This window comes from Leucoraja erinacea, chromosome 27, assembly GCF_028641065.1.
Source record: "Leucoraja erinacea ecotype New England chromosome 27, Leri_hhj_1, whole genome shotgun sequence".
Taxonomy (NCBI): Eukaryota; Metazoa; Chordata; class Chondrichthyes; order Rajiformes; family Rajidae; genus Leucoraja; species Leucoraja erinaceus.
This window is the reverse complement of record NC_073403.1, coordinates 21,066,705-21,081,710: the sequence shown is the minus strand read 5'-3', so window position 1 is coordinate 21,081,710 and position 15,006 is coordinate 21,066,705. Positions and strand designations below refer to the sequence as shown.

The window sequence follows — 15,006 nt, the reverse complement described above, 5'->3', positions numbered from 1 at the left end:
GATATCTATTCAGAAAAAATGTGGGAATGATTCGATCTGCAAAAGCAATCTCAAAATGTCTTACAAATATGGGAAGCTAGAGAACGAAAAATTTGTACCCTTCAAAAGGTATTGAGAAAAGCCTCCTCATTCAGACATTCTGACCATGCTTAGAAAAGTGTGCCAAGACCTTGCTCTGATGACAAATTCTTAATCTCATAAATGTGCATTTAAATTCCTCCACTAGCACTTTTTCTCCCAATCTCTGCATCTTTTGCCAGTCCTACAGCCTTTTAAGATATCTTCAGCTGTGGCAATTCAAGGCTCAGGCACATCTCAATCATTTGTTTGCTAGCAGCCTTAGCTCAAGGTTTTTCTGAAATTGCAAGAAAAGAGAAGAACACAAAGATTAAAGCCAAAATGTAGAAACAAAGAACTACTAAAGAGATATAAAGTTTATACCAAAGATAGACACACAGTGCTTGAGTAACTCAGCGGTCAGGCAGCATGTGGAGAAAAAGGATAATTGATGTTTCGGGTTGAGACCCTCCTTCAGACTAATTTTAGTCTGAAGAAGGGTTCCGATCCGAAATGTCACCTATTTTTCTCCAGATATGCTACCTGGCTCGCATAGTTACTCCAGCACATTGTGTCTATCTATGACGATTAGAGCACTTGGATTAAAAAAAAGCATAAAGCTTTTGCCACATAAAGAGCTGCTGATTTTACGAATCTGGGGGTAACTTAAGAAGCAATAAAAACGTAACAAAAAGAGAAAGTTTGGAGCTTGGTATCGAGACTATGTGATGGATGTTTATGTAAAATGTAATTGTGTTGTGTCTGGGGTCTATTTGTGTGTAATGTATGGCTGCAGAAACGGCATTTCGTTTGGACCTCCAGGGGTCCAAATGACAATTAAATTGACTCTGACTCTGACTCTGAGACTAACAGTTTAGAGAGTAATCCTTAATATGTGAGATTATGGAAAAATGTTCCCAAATGCAGGTGCCACTCTCCTGATATGCAACAGATAATGCAGTGTTTGCCACTTCAAACTATAATGCTGTAAATCTTGAGAAAAAAAATAAGAAAAAGTTCAAAAAACAGCTTCAGTAATGACATAGACTTTTTCTTGTTGTATTTTTCTCCCAATAAATTATCTTCCCCATGTATGAGATTCTTGTGTCCTAGGATAAAGAGGAAAGGTGCAAAGCAGACAAACACCAATCTTGGAATTAAGTCATGATACTATACCTTAATGCCGTCAGCTTAAACTTCACCCCAATACCACACAAACGATGTCCATGTGAAAGTGAAAAAGTATTGAAAATGGCATAATAAAGAAAATGTTAATGTGACAGTGAGAATGAGAATTGTGCAATTTTCACTGCATTGTTTGCTGATTAATACATCACACAATTTTGGGGTCAGAAAAGGGAATGATTCTTCTTTTCTTGATGTTTCACTACCAGAATGAATGGCAAGCAAATCTTGGAGTACAATCAACGAAACAACCCAATAGTTAAGCTTGTGTTACAAGTAAAGATTACAAATAAGCCAACAGATGCCACAAATGGTGAAGATGCACACCAGGCGCGGCTGAACGTCACTCTGCCAGACACACTGTCGTACTCCAATGTTCGTTCGGTAAGAACGCTACCGCAAATTGTCCTTTCAGTGGGTGGGGAATTGGGGTGAATTTATTGGCACGTGAGAGAGTAATGAAATGAAATGAAATGAAATGAAATAAAATGAAATGATTCAATTTATTGTCATTGTCAGTGTACAGTACAGAGACAACGAAATGCATTTTTAGCATCTCCCTTGAAAGGGAGACACAGGGCGTCGCGGTGTGCCCGCGCCTGCCGCCGTAACATTCCATTACAGGCAAAGGTGGGTGAAGTGTCTTGCCCAAGGACACAACGACAGTATGCACTCCAAGCGGGATTTGAACCGGCTACCTTCCGGTCGCCAGCCGAACTCTTAGCCCATTGTGCTATCTGTCGAGTACTGGTTAAAAGGAAGAATGATCTTGCTCTAAGAGCTAGCGTAGACTTGAGGGGCCAAATGGCCTCCTACAAGAAATATACAAAGCATGATGTTCATGAATACTGGTCGCAGGACATTAAAATGTAAGTTCCAGAACTATACTTCCTTTGAAACACATCAGATGTGAATAGTTTTGCTTTAGAGGATAAATAAAATATAAAACTGTACAGAGTATTTCCAACAATTTCATGTCTTTGTTTTTATTTGGTGTTAAATTACGGTGGGCATTATTAACCCAGTGTCATTCTAGCCATAGATATGCAAAGGTCCAATGTTTAATTTTGAGTCATCTGACATTAGACACCGTCACTAGGATATTTTAAATTATTTATTATGCCACAATTACTACAAAGCACAATAGATCATTCAAAAATAGGTTCCAGTGACCATAACTAAAAACTGAAGGACCTAAACATTGGATACAGTGTGCTACAATATGATTGTAAAATTATGCACTTCGAATGGGATGTGCTGTCCAGAATTGTTGTTCTGGACCATTCATGTGGAAACGAGCCTCCTCTGTACATATGCCCCTGCTTCTTTGTGACATAAATGGTGACCTGCAATGGTGTGGATCTGAATATCTGATTCAGATGGGGCCCCTCTAAATTCTTAACTGGGTGTTTTTACAAGTTCCTTATACCATCCCCAGCATCCCGCCCCCCAAACCCCCGACCTGACATAACTAAGAAAAATGTCCTAACATCCAATCTGTCAAACTAACCTGACCCCAATAGTCATCCTTAGCTAACATTCCACTTCTCTCCACCAACTACTAATCTTAACATCAAGGTCTCATCATCTGAATCCCTCTTCTAGTCAGTTGACCTGAGCCACTTCAGATACCAGATCCTACCTTCATATTCACTACCAAGCTAATCACTCTCATGATCACTCAACCATTCCCAGGCAACAGATGGAATTGGTGTACTTTGCATTCTTCACAATGGGAACATATGCAATAGGAAAGACTTGAAAGTGCAAGAGCACACAGGACACGGACCTCATGTACCAATGAATTTCCTAGTAAAAAGTTCACAGATAAAGACTGACCCATATCTAATAAATATCAAATACATCCTTAGAAGCACCAACCATTTTCTAAAATCACATGCCATTAGTAATGTGCAACACAGGATTCTGCCTCTAATGTTCTGTGCAATTGAACTATCACTGTCGAGATTCAAATGCAATATCAGATTTTGAGCAGAGAGCTGGAGATCTCACAGTTTAAATGGAAGTATGCTGAATATAATTTGGCTTTGTTCTGTAATGCTGAAAGTAAGAACAACCATTCTATTGTCTCTTTCTTTTAGGGTGAAATACGCTGTGATCATGACCGTAACACTTTGATCTGTGATATTGGAAATCCTTTCACAATGCGGCAAGAGGTATGTTCTTCATCTTCTTGGCGTCGTGTCCAATTTTTAAAATGTGGTTTTCACCTTATAGTCTGCAAAGGCTCCGACTATTTCTGGTGTTAGAATCATACAGAACAGAAATAGGCCCCATGACCTTGATGGGGCCTATTTCACCTTGACAACCAGGAACCCAACTGCATTAATCCTATTTGATACGGTTTGCTTCTTTTTGTTTAGAGGTACCAAGCAGAAATAGGCCCTTCGGCCCACCGAGTCCGCAATGACCAGCGATCCCCACACAATAACACTATCCTACACACACTAGGGACAATTTACACTTACACGAGGCCAATTAACCTACAAACCTGTACGTCTTTGGAGTGTGGGAGGAAACCAAAGATCTCTGAGAAAACCCACGTGGACACAGGAGAACGTACAGACAACACCCATAGTCGGGATCAAATCCGGGTTTCCGCCGCTGCAAGCGCTATAAGGCAGCAACTCTACCGCTGCGCCACTGTCGCATGTCTATCAACCAAATGAGGAATACATATCAGGAAATGTCAGAAATACTCAGCAGATCAGGCAGTACCTGTGGTGATAAAAATAGTTAATGTTTTGGTTTCAAATAAACTACAGGATGTTACAGTGGAGAGATATCTGGGTGTTCACAGACCTGGCATGCAGAAACTTGGCTTGCCCAGGGAATGGTTAATTTGGATGGCCTGTCTGTTTATTTAAGGAAGGCAGTAAGAAGGTAAGAACTGTTCAGTTCGTGGTTTTACTTTGTTGATTCCTGAAATGAAAGCATTGTCTTTCCAGGAACAGGTAACCAAGTTAGGCCTATCGCCATTGGAATTTTAAAACATGCGGAAACAATCAGGAAATTGGGTGAGACCAAAATATGATCAGTCAAAATCTTATTGAATAGTAAATCAGGGTAATGGGGCCATAATCATACACCTGTTGCTATTTCTGATGTTCTAACATTCTGATTATATCTTTCTTCTGTACATTGAGTATGTTATAAGCATTATCTCCACGTCTGATATGTTATCCAGGTTATATATTATAAGGAAGGGGCTCACTAGTCCCACTTCATCTATGACACAAATCTGAAAAAATCTCTACTGAACTACTCATTAAATTTACAGATAGGTGTGCAGATAAAACTCACATGCATGCATGTGCGCACTTATATTTGCGAGGCATACAAACAGAAATTGGTTAAGTGGCCATTCTGATATGAACATGAGACAATAAAGAGATTCATGCTGTGACACAAAGACTCTGGGAAATTTGAGGAGAAAAATAAATGGGCAGCATCAAGAATGTAAATCACTTGTGCTGGCCCTGGAGAGGGTCCAGAGGAGGTTTACAAGAATGGTCCCAGCAATGAGTGGGTTAACTAATGATGAGTGTTTGAAAGCACTGAGTCTGTACTCCCTGGAATTTAGAAGAATGAGGGGGAACCTGATTGAAATGTACCGAATAGTGAAAGACTTGGATAGAGTGGATGTGGAGAGGATGTTTCCACTAGTGGGAGAGTCTAGGACTAGAGGTCAGATCATCAGAATTAAAGGACGTTCCCTTTGGAAGGAGATGACAAGGAATTTCTTCAGTCGGAGGGTGATGAATCTGTGGAATTTGTAAGGCAGAGATAGACTCTTGATTTGTACGGGTATCAGGGGTTAAAGGGAGAAGGCACAAGGATGGAGTTAGGAGGGAGAGATAGATCAGCCATGATTGAATGGTGGAGTAGACTTGATGGGCCAAATGGCCTCATTCTGCTTCTATTGCTTATGACCGTATGACATCTCCAGTCTGGAGTTTTAACAGTACAATTTGGACTATCGTGTTTTACATTAGCATAAATTGGCCTCTCTAAACCACTAGATGGTGAAAGAGCACTTTATCACAACAGCTGATATACTACAAGTTACCTCAGCCTATAATGCAGCATGATTTGTTATACGAGTAAATGACATCATTAAATTTATCAGAACCTGAAGTTTTCCCTGACATTTTTAATGCAGTAGTTAACCAGATATTTGAATCCATGATGCTCAACAATCACAATAATAATAATTAACATCTATGTTATTACTAATTCCAACATTAATTCATGCCAGTATGTTAATGAATGAATGAAAACTGAAAACTTTATTGTCACATGTGACAAGTCACAGTAAAATTATTTGTTTGTTTGCATACCTTGCCATGAAGAGCGCTTACAAAATTCCCCAATTCCCCTCACTCATGGTGGGCCCCTCATGCTGGGTCCTCCATTGTCCATTGTTCCTCTCCCTTCCTCACATGCTGGGTCCTCCTTCGTTCCCTCCATGAGCAGCGACGTCATTACTTCACATGTCCGTCCTTGTCCGTCAGTCGGCATCATAATCAGCCGCCGTGCCGACCTCTCCACTAACGCTGCCGGGCCCCCTCCTGAGGCCTCCATGGCTCCAACCCAGGCCCCAGCCGCGGGCTCCGTCAGCAGCTCCACATTAGAAGCTGTGCTCATCCAAGAGACATCATGACCCTCTCATTTCAATTGATTATATGAGAAAATTCAAGTATCATATCATTGTCACAATTATTATTTCTGATACGGAAAATCCTGCAGAAAACAGAACCATTGGCAACCGTACCTGGTGCCACAGTTCCAAGCTCTGCCCACAAACCTGCTCTGACAGCTTTGCCAGTTGTAAAAGTTGCAGTGATGTTTGTAAATGTATCTGATAATCGGAAAATAATACAGAATATTACAATGGAAATAAAGGATTAAATAGTTATTTTAAAAGAATGAAATACTTTAATCTCATTTTTTTATAGTAGATTCACTTCGTAATCTGCAGCTCTGTAATCCCCTTTAATGGAGTCACAGCATCATGAATTTATTTGTAGGACTTCCATTGCTTCATTTGGACTTTATCTGTGGAACTGATGTACTACACTGCTGAGAACTATATTCTACACTCTGTATCTACCCCATTGCTCTATCTATTGTACCCGAGTGTGACTTGATTGTACATTTTGCATGGTATATCTGAACTGTTTGGATAAAAATGCAGAACAAAACATTTCACTGTACGTCAGTGAAAGTGACAATGATAAACCTAAACCTTCACAGTGCATGTGTGGAAGTTCCAGACTTTTTGTTGTTTTTATTGCTAGCATTTGCTTTTGATTGTTGAATCAAAAATGGAAAATGATGTCGAAAAATTAAATCAAATTTTAACATTATCAGATATTTTTTAAGGAACAGGAAGTCAAAAGATGTTAAAGAAAGCAAACGAGAAATATCAGAGATAGCTAGTAAATGGTACTTTTTTCTTTTGTAGGCTGTAATCCATATAATCACGGAAACAGAAATAACTCTTCACATGAGCGAAATCAATGTGGGACTCCAACTTTCAACGTAAGGAAAACTTTTTTTGCAGTTTCATTAAAACTAAACTATTTAATAATTATTATTCGGTTCATCATTATTACCGAACTATTGTAGTCAAGTTAAAATAAACATTTGGGAACCAATCTATTGTGGCACAAATATCAGACAATTGTTCAATTTTGAAATGACTCTGTAACTCCGGGTTAGCCTTTATTTCACTTGTCTACAAATCTTGCATCAACTGTAAACAATCATTTATCCTCTGGCTCAGTTGCTTCACACTTGAAATCTTTGACAGTTATGATCCTCTCTGCCGCATTGACCATTTCCAAAAGCGGATCTTTACCAACTATTTACACCTCCACCCCTCATCGGGATGCACGGAGGACTCTCTGTTTCTTCCCTTGAGCAGAACAAAGACACTCCCCCATTCCCACCCTCCCTCCGCTTCTTTTCTCTCTTTCCCAGTTCTGATTAAGGGTCCACAATCTGAAATCAGCTTCTCTTCCCACATAAAATGTTCTGCTCGGTCTGCGCCGCAAGTCATTGGAGCAAAATCATTATCATCACTACACATCAATTGCAGTTCACTGCCCCCCCCCCTTACTCCCATTATACAGGGAACAAGCACTCCAACTTTCCCATCTACAAAAATCCTTCAAGGTTTTTCAGTCCTACACACAAACTCCGGAGACCCCTCTGGGACATGAACCCAGCACCGCCCCCAGTCCATAACAGCAAAGAATTTGTGAGGAAAGCTCCAAAAGAAAATCCTTACATACAAACACTTTGTATCTCACCCAATAACACAGCAGCATATCATCGAACTGTCATGGAGCATATGGACAACCCTAAATGGGACAAGAGGGCAGCATGGGCTGGCACAACATGGACCAAGCACTGGTCATGGACTATGTAGGAATCGGATAAGAACTTAAAACCTTGTCTGACTGCAACTGTGAAACACTGGTTTCATGAGCATTCTGTTCTGACACAATTTTCGGGGTAACATCTCCGAGCATACTCGCTAACCAGTAGAGCATTGGATTAAAAAAAGACACAAAAGTGCTAGAATAACTCAACGGGTCAGGCGGCATCTCTGAGGACATGGACAGATGACTGATCAGACAGATTAGTCTGAAGAAGGGTCACCTATCCATGTTCTCCAAAGATACTGTTTGATCGTAAAACAGAGGGAAAAGTGTGAAAATATGTATATCCTAATTGCCTCGTCTCTGCATTGGTTTCACTATGCCATAGACCAGTTTGGTGGATTATTGACTGCAGTATCCAGACTGCTCTGATGCTGTTTGGGAATGATCCAGCTGAATGATGATATTAGACATGAGAAGAAAAATGGCCAGCATAAAAATCATGTCCCAATCAATCCATGTTAGCAAGGTGTTTGGCATATTATTGTTTACCTGACATGGGCACCAAATTAAGAATGGAACTTTTCAGAAGAATTATATTTAAACATTATTTATTATTTTACCAACAGTGAAAGTAAGCAACATGATCTACATTTAACTACAGCATCAATTTCTGTGCACATTCAACTACAAGTTAACCTAGATTGGTAAGAATCTAACTGTTCTGTTAAATATATGCCTTTGTTTACTTAGATGATACAAATCTGGTGAAATGATACTTGATGTTTTAGAATGAACTGGCTTTTCTTAATACCTAAAACCTTTTGCATAATTTAACATGCTATCAATTGCTGTTGTGCAACACCATATATGGATGAGGAAGACTAGCTTATTTATAAAGTTGTGATTTTACCCTTACAAGCCAAATTATTGTAAAATTATTACTGTGAATCTGAGTGCCACTGACTGAAATTCTAATGATAACAATTATTATGTGGCCATTCTATATTTAATTCCTATCTCAACTATGACATTCTAATCATGACTGGAGAATGTGTGTTGAGAGAGGGTATATATGTGCGGCAGTATGAGTGACAGTTTCTGTTGGACACTCACGACAACGCTTCTTGCTGTAACAAACACTTACGGAGCGTTCTGGGCGAGCTGGGACTTGTGCGTCGCGTAGGTCCACGGAAAGCCGCGGCTGCACGTGGAACAACATTGGTGAGGAATCACCGCAAGCGGTGTAGCAGGATGCGGAAGCGGGGGAATGGCGGAGGAGTCTACGCTAGGCTAGTCGCTAATCCCTATAAACAAGCAGTGCCTACACTCATGTTGGGAAATGTCCTCTCCCTCGACAACAAGATGGACTACATCAGAGCGTGGAGAGCTACTCAACGTAGCGTGAAGATCTGCTGTGTCCACGTCCTTACGAAGACCTGGCTGAACCAGAACATCACGGACGCTGCGATCCAGCTGGATGGGCTAATGCTACACATAGCTGACAGAGTAGCTTCGCTAGCTGGTAAGTCAAGGGGAGGCGGCCTGGCCGTGTATGTTAATAGATCGTGGTGTTGGGATGCCGTGGTGGTTTCCACTTACTGCTCACCCCACGTAGAGCTAATGACTGTGAAATGCCGACCCTTCTACTTACCGAGGGAGCTAACTGCAGTCTTCATAACGGCCGTCCATGTACCACCGAGCGCGGACGTGGAGGACGCTATGACAGAACTCTACAACAACATCAGTGAGCAGCAGAGGGAACATCCCGATGCTTTCTTCATGGCAGCTGGGGATTTCAACCAGGCAAGTCTTACATCTGTTCTGCCTAGATTTTACCAGCATGTGAACATTGCAACCAGGGAAAAGAACACACTAGACCTGGTGTACACAAACATTAAAGATGCATATTAAGCAGCCCCCCTCTCCCCCATATCGGCGACTCTGACCACCTGGTGGTTATGCTCACACCTGCACACAGACCCAGGGTGAAACAGGACAGGCCAATGGTCAAAGAAGTCAGAATATGGCCACAGGGAGCTACCGCAGCACTGCAAGACTGTTTTGAAATCACACAGTGGGCCATTTTCAGAGAGGCGGCAACAGGTGACAGTGGCATTGACCTCCAAGAATACACAGAATCCGTCATCAGATACATCAATAAATGCATTGATGATGTGACGGTGGTTAAAACCGTCAAGAGGCGTGCCAATCAGAAACCTTGGCTAACTGGGGAAGTGTGTTCTCTACTGAGAGTCCGGAATGCTGCATACAAACTGTCAAGGAGTAACCTATCCCGGGGGATCAGGGAAGCGAAGAGGCTGTATAGACAAAAACTTAATAGCCACTTCACAAATGACAAAGACACACATCGATTGTGGCAGGGATTTCATACTATCACTGACACTGACTACGCTGCGGATATGCCAAAACGACCCCTCTCTACCAGATGAACTGAACGAGTTTTACGCACGGTTTGAGGTTAAAAATACCACCCAGATACGAGCACTCCTGCCATCACCCAGCGACCAGTCGCTCAGGCTGTCCGCAGCTGGAGTTAAAAAGGCCTTTGCCAGCGTCAATCCATGCAAAGCTGCAGGGCCGGATAACATCCCTGGATGCGTTTTAAGGGACTGCGCCGAGCAACTAAAAGATGTCTTTACAGACATTTTTAACATCTCACTCAGCCAGGCAGTAGTGCCCAATTGTCTAAAAAGTGCCACCATCGTTCCTGTCCCGAAGAAACCCAACCCAGCCTGTCTCAATGACTTTCGCCCAGTGGCTCTCACACCCATATTAATGAAGTGTTTTGAGCGGCTGGTTATGCAGCACGCTAAAAATTGTCACCCTGCCGACCTAGACCCACTGCAGTTTGCTTATAGAGCCAACCGGTCCACAGAGGATGCAGTCTCCACAACACTCAACCTCGCACTGTCACATCTCGACCGGAAAAATACCTATGCCAGGATCCTCTTTATAGACTTCAGCTCCGCTTTTAATACAATCATTCCACAGCAGCTGGTGGAGAAGCTGAAGTTGTTAAGGGTGGATATTGGCACTTGCAACTGGGTCCTTAACTTTTTATCACAACGGCAGCAGACAATCAGGGTGGGCAGTCGGACATCGAGAACCATCGCCGTGAGCACTGGCTCACCCCAAGGCTGTGGCCTAAGCCCCCTGCTGTTTAGTCTGCTTACACATAATTGTACTGCTAGACTCAGTAACAACTATATCAACAAGTTCGCTGATGACACAACAGTGGTGGGTCTCATCAGTGACAATAATGAGTCGGCGTACAGGATGGAGGTGGAGCTGCTCACAGATCCCACAACCTCACTCTTAATGTGGAAAAACTAAGGAGATGGTAGTCGACTTCAGGAGGGCTGGAAAACAACACCACACACCGCTGTACATTGATGGAGCTGCTGTGGAGAGGGTCAGCAGTGTGAAGTTCCTAGGACTCCACCTATCGGATGACCTGACCTCTATGACCAACACCACAGCAGTGGTCAAAAGAGCCCAACAGCGACTCCACCCTCTCCGGAGACTAAGGAAAGCAGGTCTCCCCACTGCCCATCTAAGAACCTTCTACAGGGGCACAATTGAAAGCATAATAACCTACGGCATCACTTCCTGGTTCGGGAGCTGCAAGGCTTACGAACAATATCAACTCAACAGGATAGTGAAGACCGCCAGCAGGATTATTGGTGCCCCACTCCCTTTCCTGCTGGAGATATACAAGAAGAGGAGCATCAGTAGAGCCATCTCCATCATCCATGACCCCTACCACCCATCACATCACATCTTTTCCATTCTGCCATCTGGGAAGAGGTACAGGAGCACCAGCTGAAAAACCAGCAGGATGCTCCTCAGCTTCTTCCCACAGGCAATAAGACTGGTTAACGGACTTTGTCCCCTCCCAAAATATCGCTCACCAACACATCCAACCCCGCCCATACTTTGACAGTTAGGCACCTGTCAAAGTAAAAGTAAAGCCACTGTCGATCGGAATGTCTGTTTTTATTATATTGTTAATTTTAGGCCTACTTTCTGTTTTAAACATGGTAATTTTAATTTGTTTTTAAAGCTCTATGTATTTATTTTTTTTAATTTATACACTGAATGGAAACCGATCGAGCAACGTTTTCTCGTGTCCTCTGTGTATGCGAGTACTCAGTGAAAATGATATTAAAGAAATACTGAATACTGAATACTGAATTATCCAGTTATTTCATCAAATAGGAAGTGGTTGGTGTGTAAAGCTACAGTATTAAATTATGCTGTTGCTGTTTATGATAAATCTTACAGAGTAATTAGAGAGATTCAGCACAGAAACAGGCTCTTCAGTACACAAAGTCTGTCCCAATCATCAAGTACCCATTTCTCTTCACTAATCCTTTCCAAACCAATTTTATTTTCTCCTTATTCCATTTAACTCGGCCTTGGATTCTACTATATTTATCTAAATGTGAGGAACAATTGGCCAATTTACCCACCAACTCGGATATTTATCGATGTGGGAGGAAACCGGCGGAAAACCACGTGGTCACAAAGAGACCGTTCCACAAAGACAGCACCAGAGACCAGGATTGAATCTGGGCTGCTGGAGCTCAAAAGGATGGGCTCCACCAGCAGCTATTGTAACTGTTTTTAGTATCACAGAAACTTTGAAACTGGAAAACATCTTGTAAATCCCAAAGATGCTTCCATGTTTGCATTTATGCACCTCAACATCTTCCAATAGTCATTTCTACAATACTTGACATGTTTGTGATTCTCTCCATGGAGGTAAAAATGACATGCACTAAGATCATTTGGTTTGTTGTGGGTGAGTATCAGCTCCCCATTCAGGACTGATTTCAGATTTTAACTATCATGACCAATCTTCAATGGTAGGTTAATTTTTAATCCTCTATTGACCAAGGCAGATGGTTGGTATTAATCAGCGCCATTTAATTACTTGTCCTTCAGTTGACAAATCATTGTCTGTGGATGAATCCAAGGAATCATTTAGAGTCATCGACTTATAGAGTGATACAGTGTGAAAACAGGCCCTTCCGCCCAACTTACCTACACCGGCCAACATGTCCCAGCTACACTAGTCCCACCTGCCTGTGCTTGGTCCACATCCCTCCAAACTTGTCCTATCCATGTATTTGAGCACCAATGTAACATTATAGGGCCTGCAATAAATATACTTTATTTTGTTTTCTTCTCTCCAACCAGGGAAAGAAATAACTTGTGGACATCATGCAGTGGTACAGTCATGGGTGAGAGTGCAATGACTACATTTGACGATGTGGGAAGTCCTGTGGAATTTATTTTTTTGGTGAGAACAGAAAGAATATCATGACATTGTTCTGTTTATACCTGTAAGTTGATGTGAATCTGAAGTATCGAGCAGTTTGTAAAACATTTTTGGGGAAGATCATGCTCTTTGTTGTTCATTATATATTCATTAAAATACAGTAATAATGCGTTGTACAAACGTTTCTACAATTTGTAAATAACATAATATGTAGGGATTTTAAAATCTAACAGTTATGTGTCCCTCTATTTAATCATTTATGTGATATTATCTTTGCTAGAATTTTTTTCCCAAACGTGCATAATAATAAAGATAAGTTAACTCAAAGCTATGGTTAAGAGCTAATAACTAATACATTGCTATTGTATCCAATACGTCATGGGCTAAATGTAGGTATTATGTGTGCCATTCTCTTAGTCCTGTACTCAACTCATTCTGCAGGTGAAGAATCAAGGAGAGCCTTTGGGTGACTTGGGAACACTTAACCTCAGTGTTAATTGGCCGTATGAAATCAGTAATGGGAAGTGGTTGCTGTATCTCACTGAAATCGAAATGACTGGAACAGAAAACCAGTACTGTGTGCCTGATGGGATCATTGTGAATGAACTGAATTTTACGGTATTTGGATATTTTTCCTCACATACCTAAATGTAATATAAATATCCTACTAACTATTGACAGTTCCACAGCGATCCGGCTACTTGAAATACCTCCAGACACTGTGGGAATGAATTAGTCTTTGCAGAGTTCTGTGTAAATATTTAAACCTGGCAAATAATATTACTGAAAATATAAATACAGTGTATGACAATGTGGTGAAAGTTTAACTTTATTTCCTTGCAAAATAGAGTTGGACTTCAATCTAGTTGTACAGAGGTACAGCATAGAAACACCTCGTCCACATTCTCCATCAACCCCCCAATTACACTAATCCTACATTGATTACTTGTTTTTATTCTCTACCCCTTAAATCTACCACTCAGCTATACTTTACAATGGCCAACTAAGGTAGACAAAAGTGCTGGAGAAACTCAGTGGGTGCAGCAGCATCTATGGAGCGAAGGAAATAGGCAACGTTTCGAGCCGAAACCCGTCTTCAGACTGAAGAGGGGGTTCGGCCCGAAACGTTGCCTATTTCCTTCGCTCCATAGATGCTGCTGCACCCACTGAGTTTCCCCAGCACTTTTGTCTACCTTGGATTTTCCAGCATCTGCAATTCCTTCTTAAATACAATGGCCAACTAACCTAGCAATTCAGATATCTTTGGAATGTGAGAAGAAACCAGAGCACCTGGGACATCCATGTTGTCACAATGAGGATGTGCAAACTCCATCTGGACAGCACCCAAGGTCAGGGTCAGACCTGGGTCTCAAGGGCAGTGAGGCCATAGATCTACTAGCTTTGCCACTGTGTCGTCATCTTCTAAGTCACGACCTCTTTATTTAAACTAAGCTTCAGACTCTTAATAAGAAGTATCTACCACAGTCTAAATATGAATACTGCATGGGATTTTGGTTGAATATTCATGGAAATTAGGATGTGTGGTAAGGATATAATGATCTTGAGGCAAGTTTCCAGACATGATCAGAGGAAGCATTAATGAGGATATCCACCACTGATGACTGTAACTATCACAGGACCAGCAGTGACTATCTTTTAGTGTAAACCCCACCCCACTTAATAAACCCTACATGAAAAAGCTCTGTATAATTGTCTTGTGGCACTGGAAGATAATCAGGAACGTATCAGCAAATCTGCCCTTCCGTATGGCTCCAGAATATAATATATGGCCAGCTATCTTTCACAAAAGGAGGATTTATCATAACACAGGTCAACCATGCACTAGATCTTTGATATCACAGTTTTGCATTCCACACACTAGGGGCAATTTACATGACCCAATTAACCTGCATGTCTTTGGAACGTGGGAGAAAACCAGAGCACCCACATGGTCACTACACCATACATATAGCACCCGGAGTAAATGAATGTGAGCAACTTGCCAATGTCTTCATTCAAATGTGCCATAAACATTGCATGCAAACA

General features: G+C 41.5%; 1 protein-coding gene across 1 annotated transcript in view; it reads left to right on the top strand.

The window, feature by feature from the left end:
- The window catches only part of itga3b (integrin, alpha 3b), a 146,351-nt gene that overhangs the window by 117,529 nt on the left and 13,816 nt on the right, over positions 1-15,006 (top strand). Inside the window, exons 14-20 of the mRNA XM_055657276.1 lie at positions 2-108; positions 1,452-1,626; positions 3,345-3,419; positions 6,731-6,807; positions 8,282-8,359; positions 12,879-12,981; positions 13,402-13,578. Of these exons, the coding sequence (XP_055513251.1) occupies positions 2-108; positions 1,452-1,626; positions 3,345-3,419; positions 6,731-6,807; positions 8,282-8,359; positions 12,879-12,981; positions 13,402-13,578 (792 nt within the window). The remainder of the gene's footprint in view (position 1; positions 109-1,451; positions 1,627-3,344; positions 3,420-6,730; positions 6,808-8,281; positions 8,360-12,878; positions 12,982-13,401; positions 13,579-15,006) is intronic.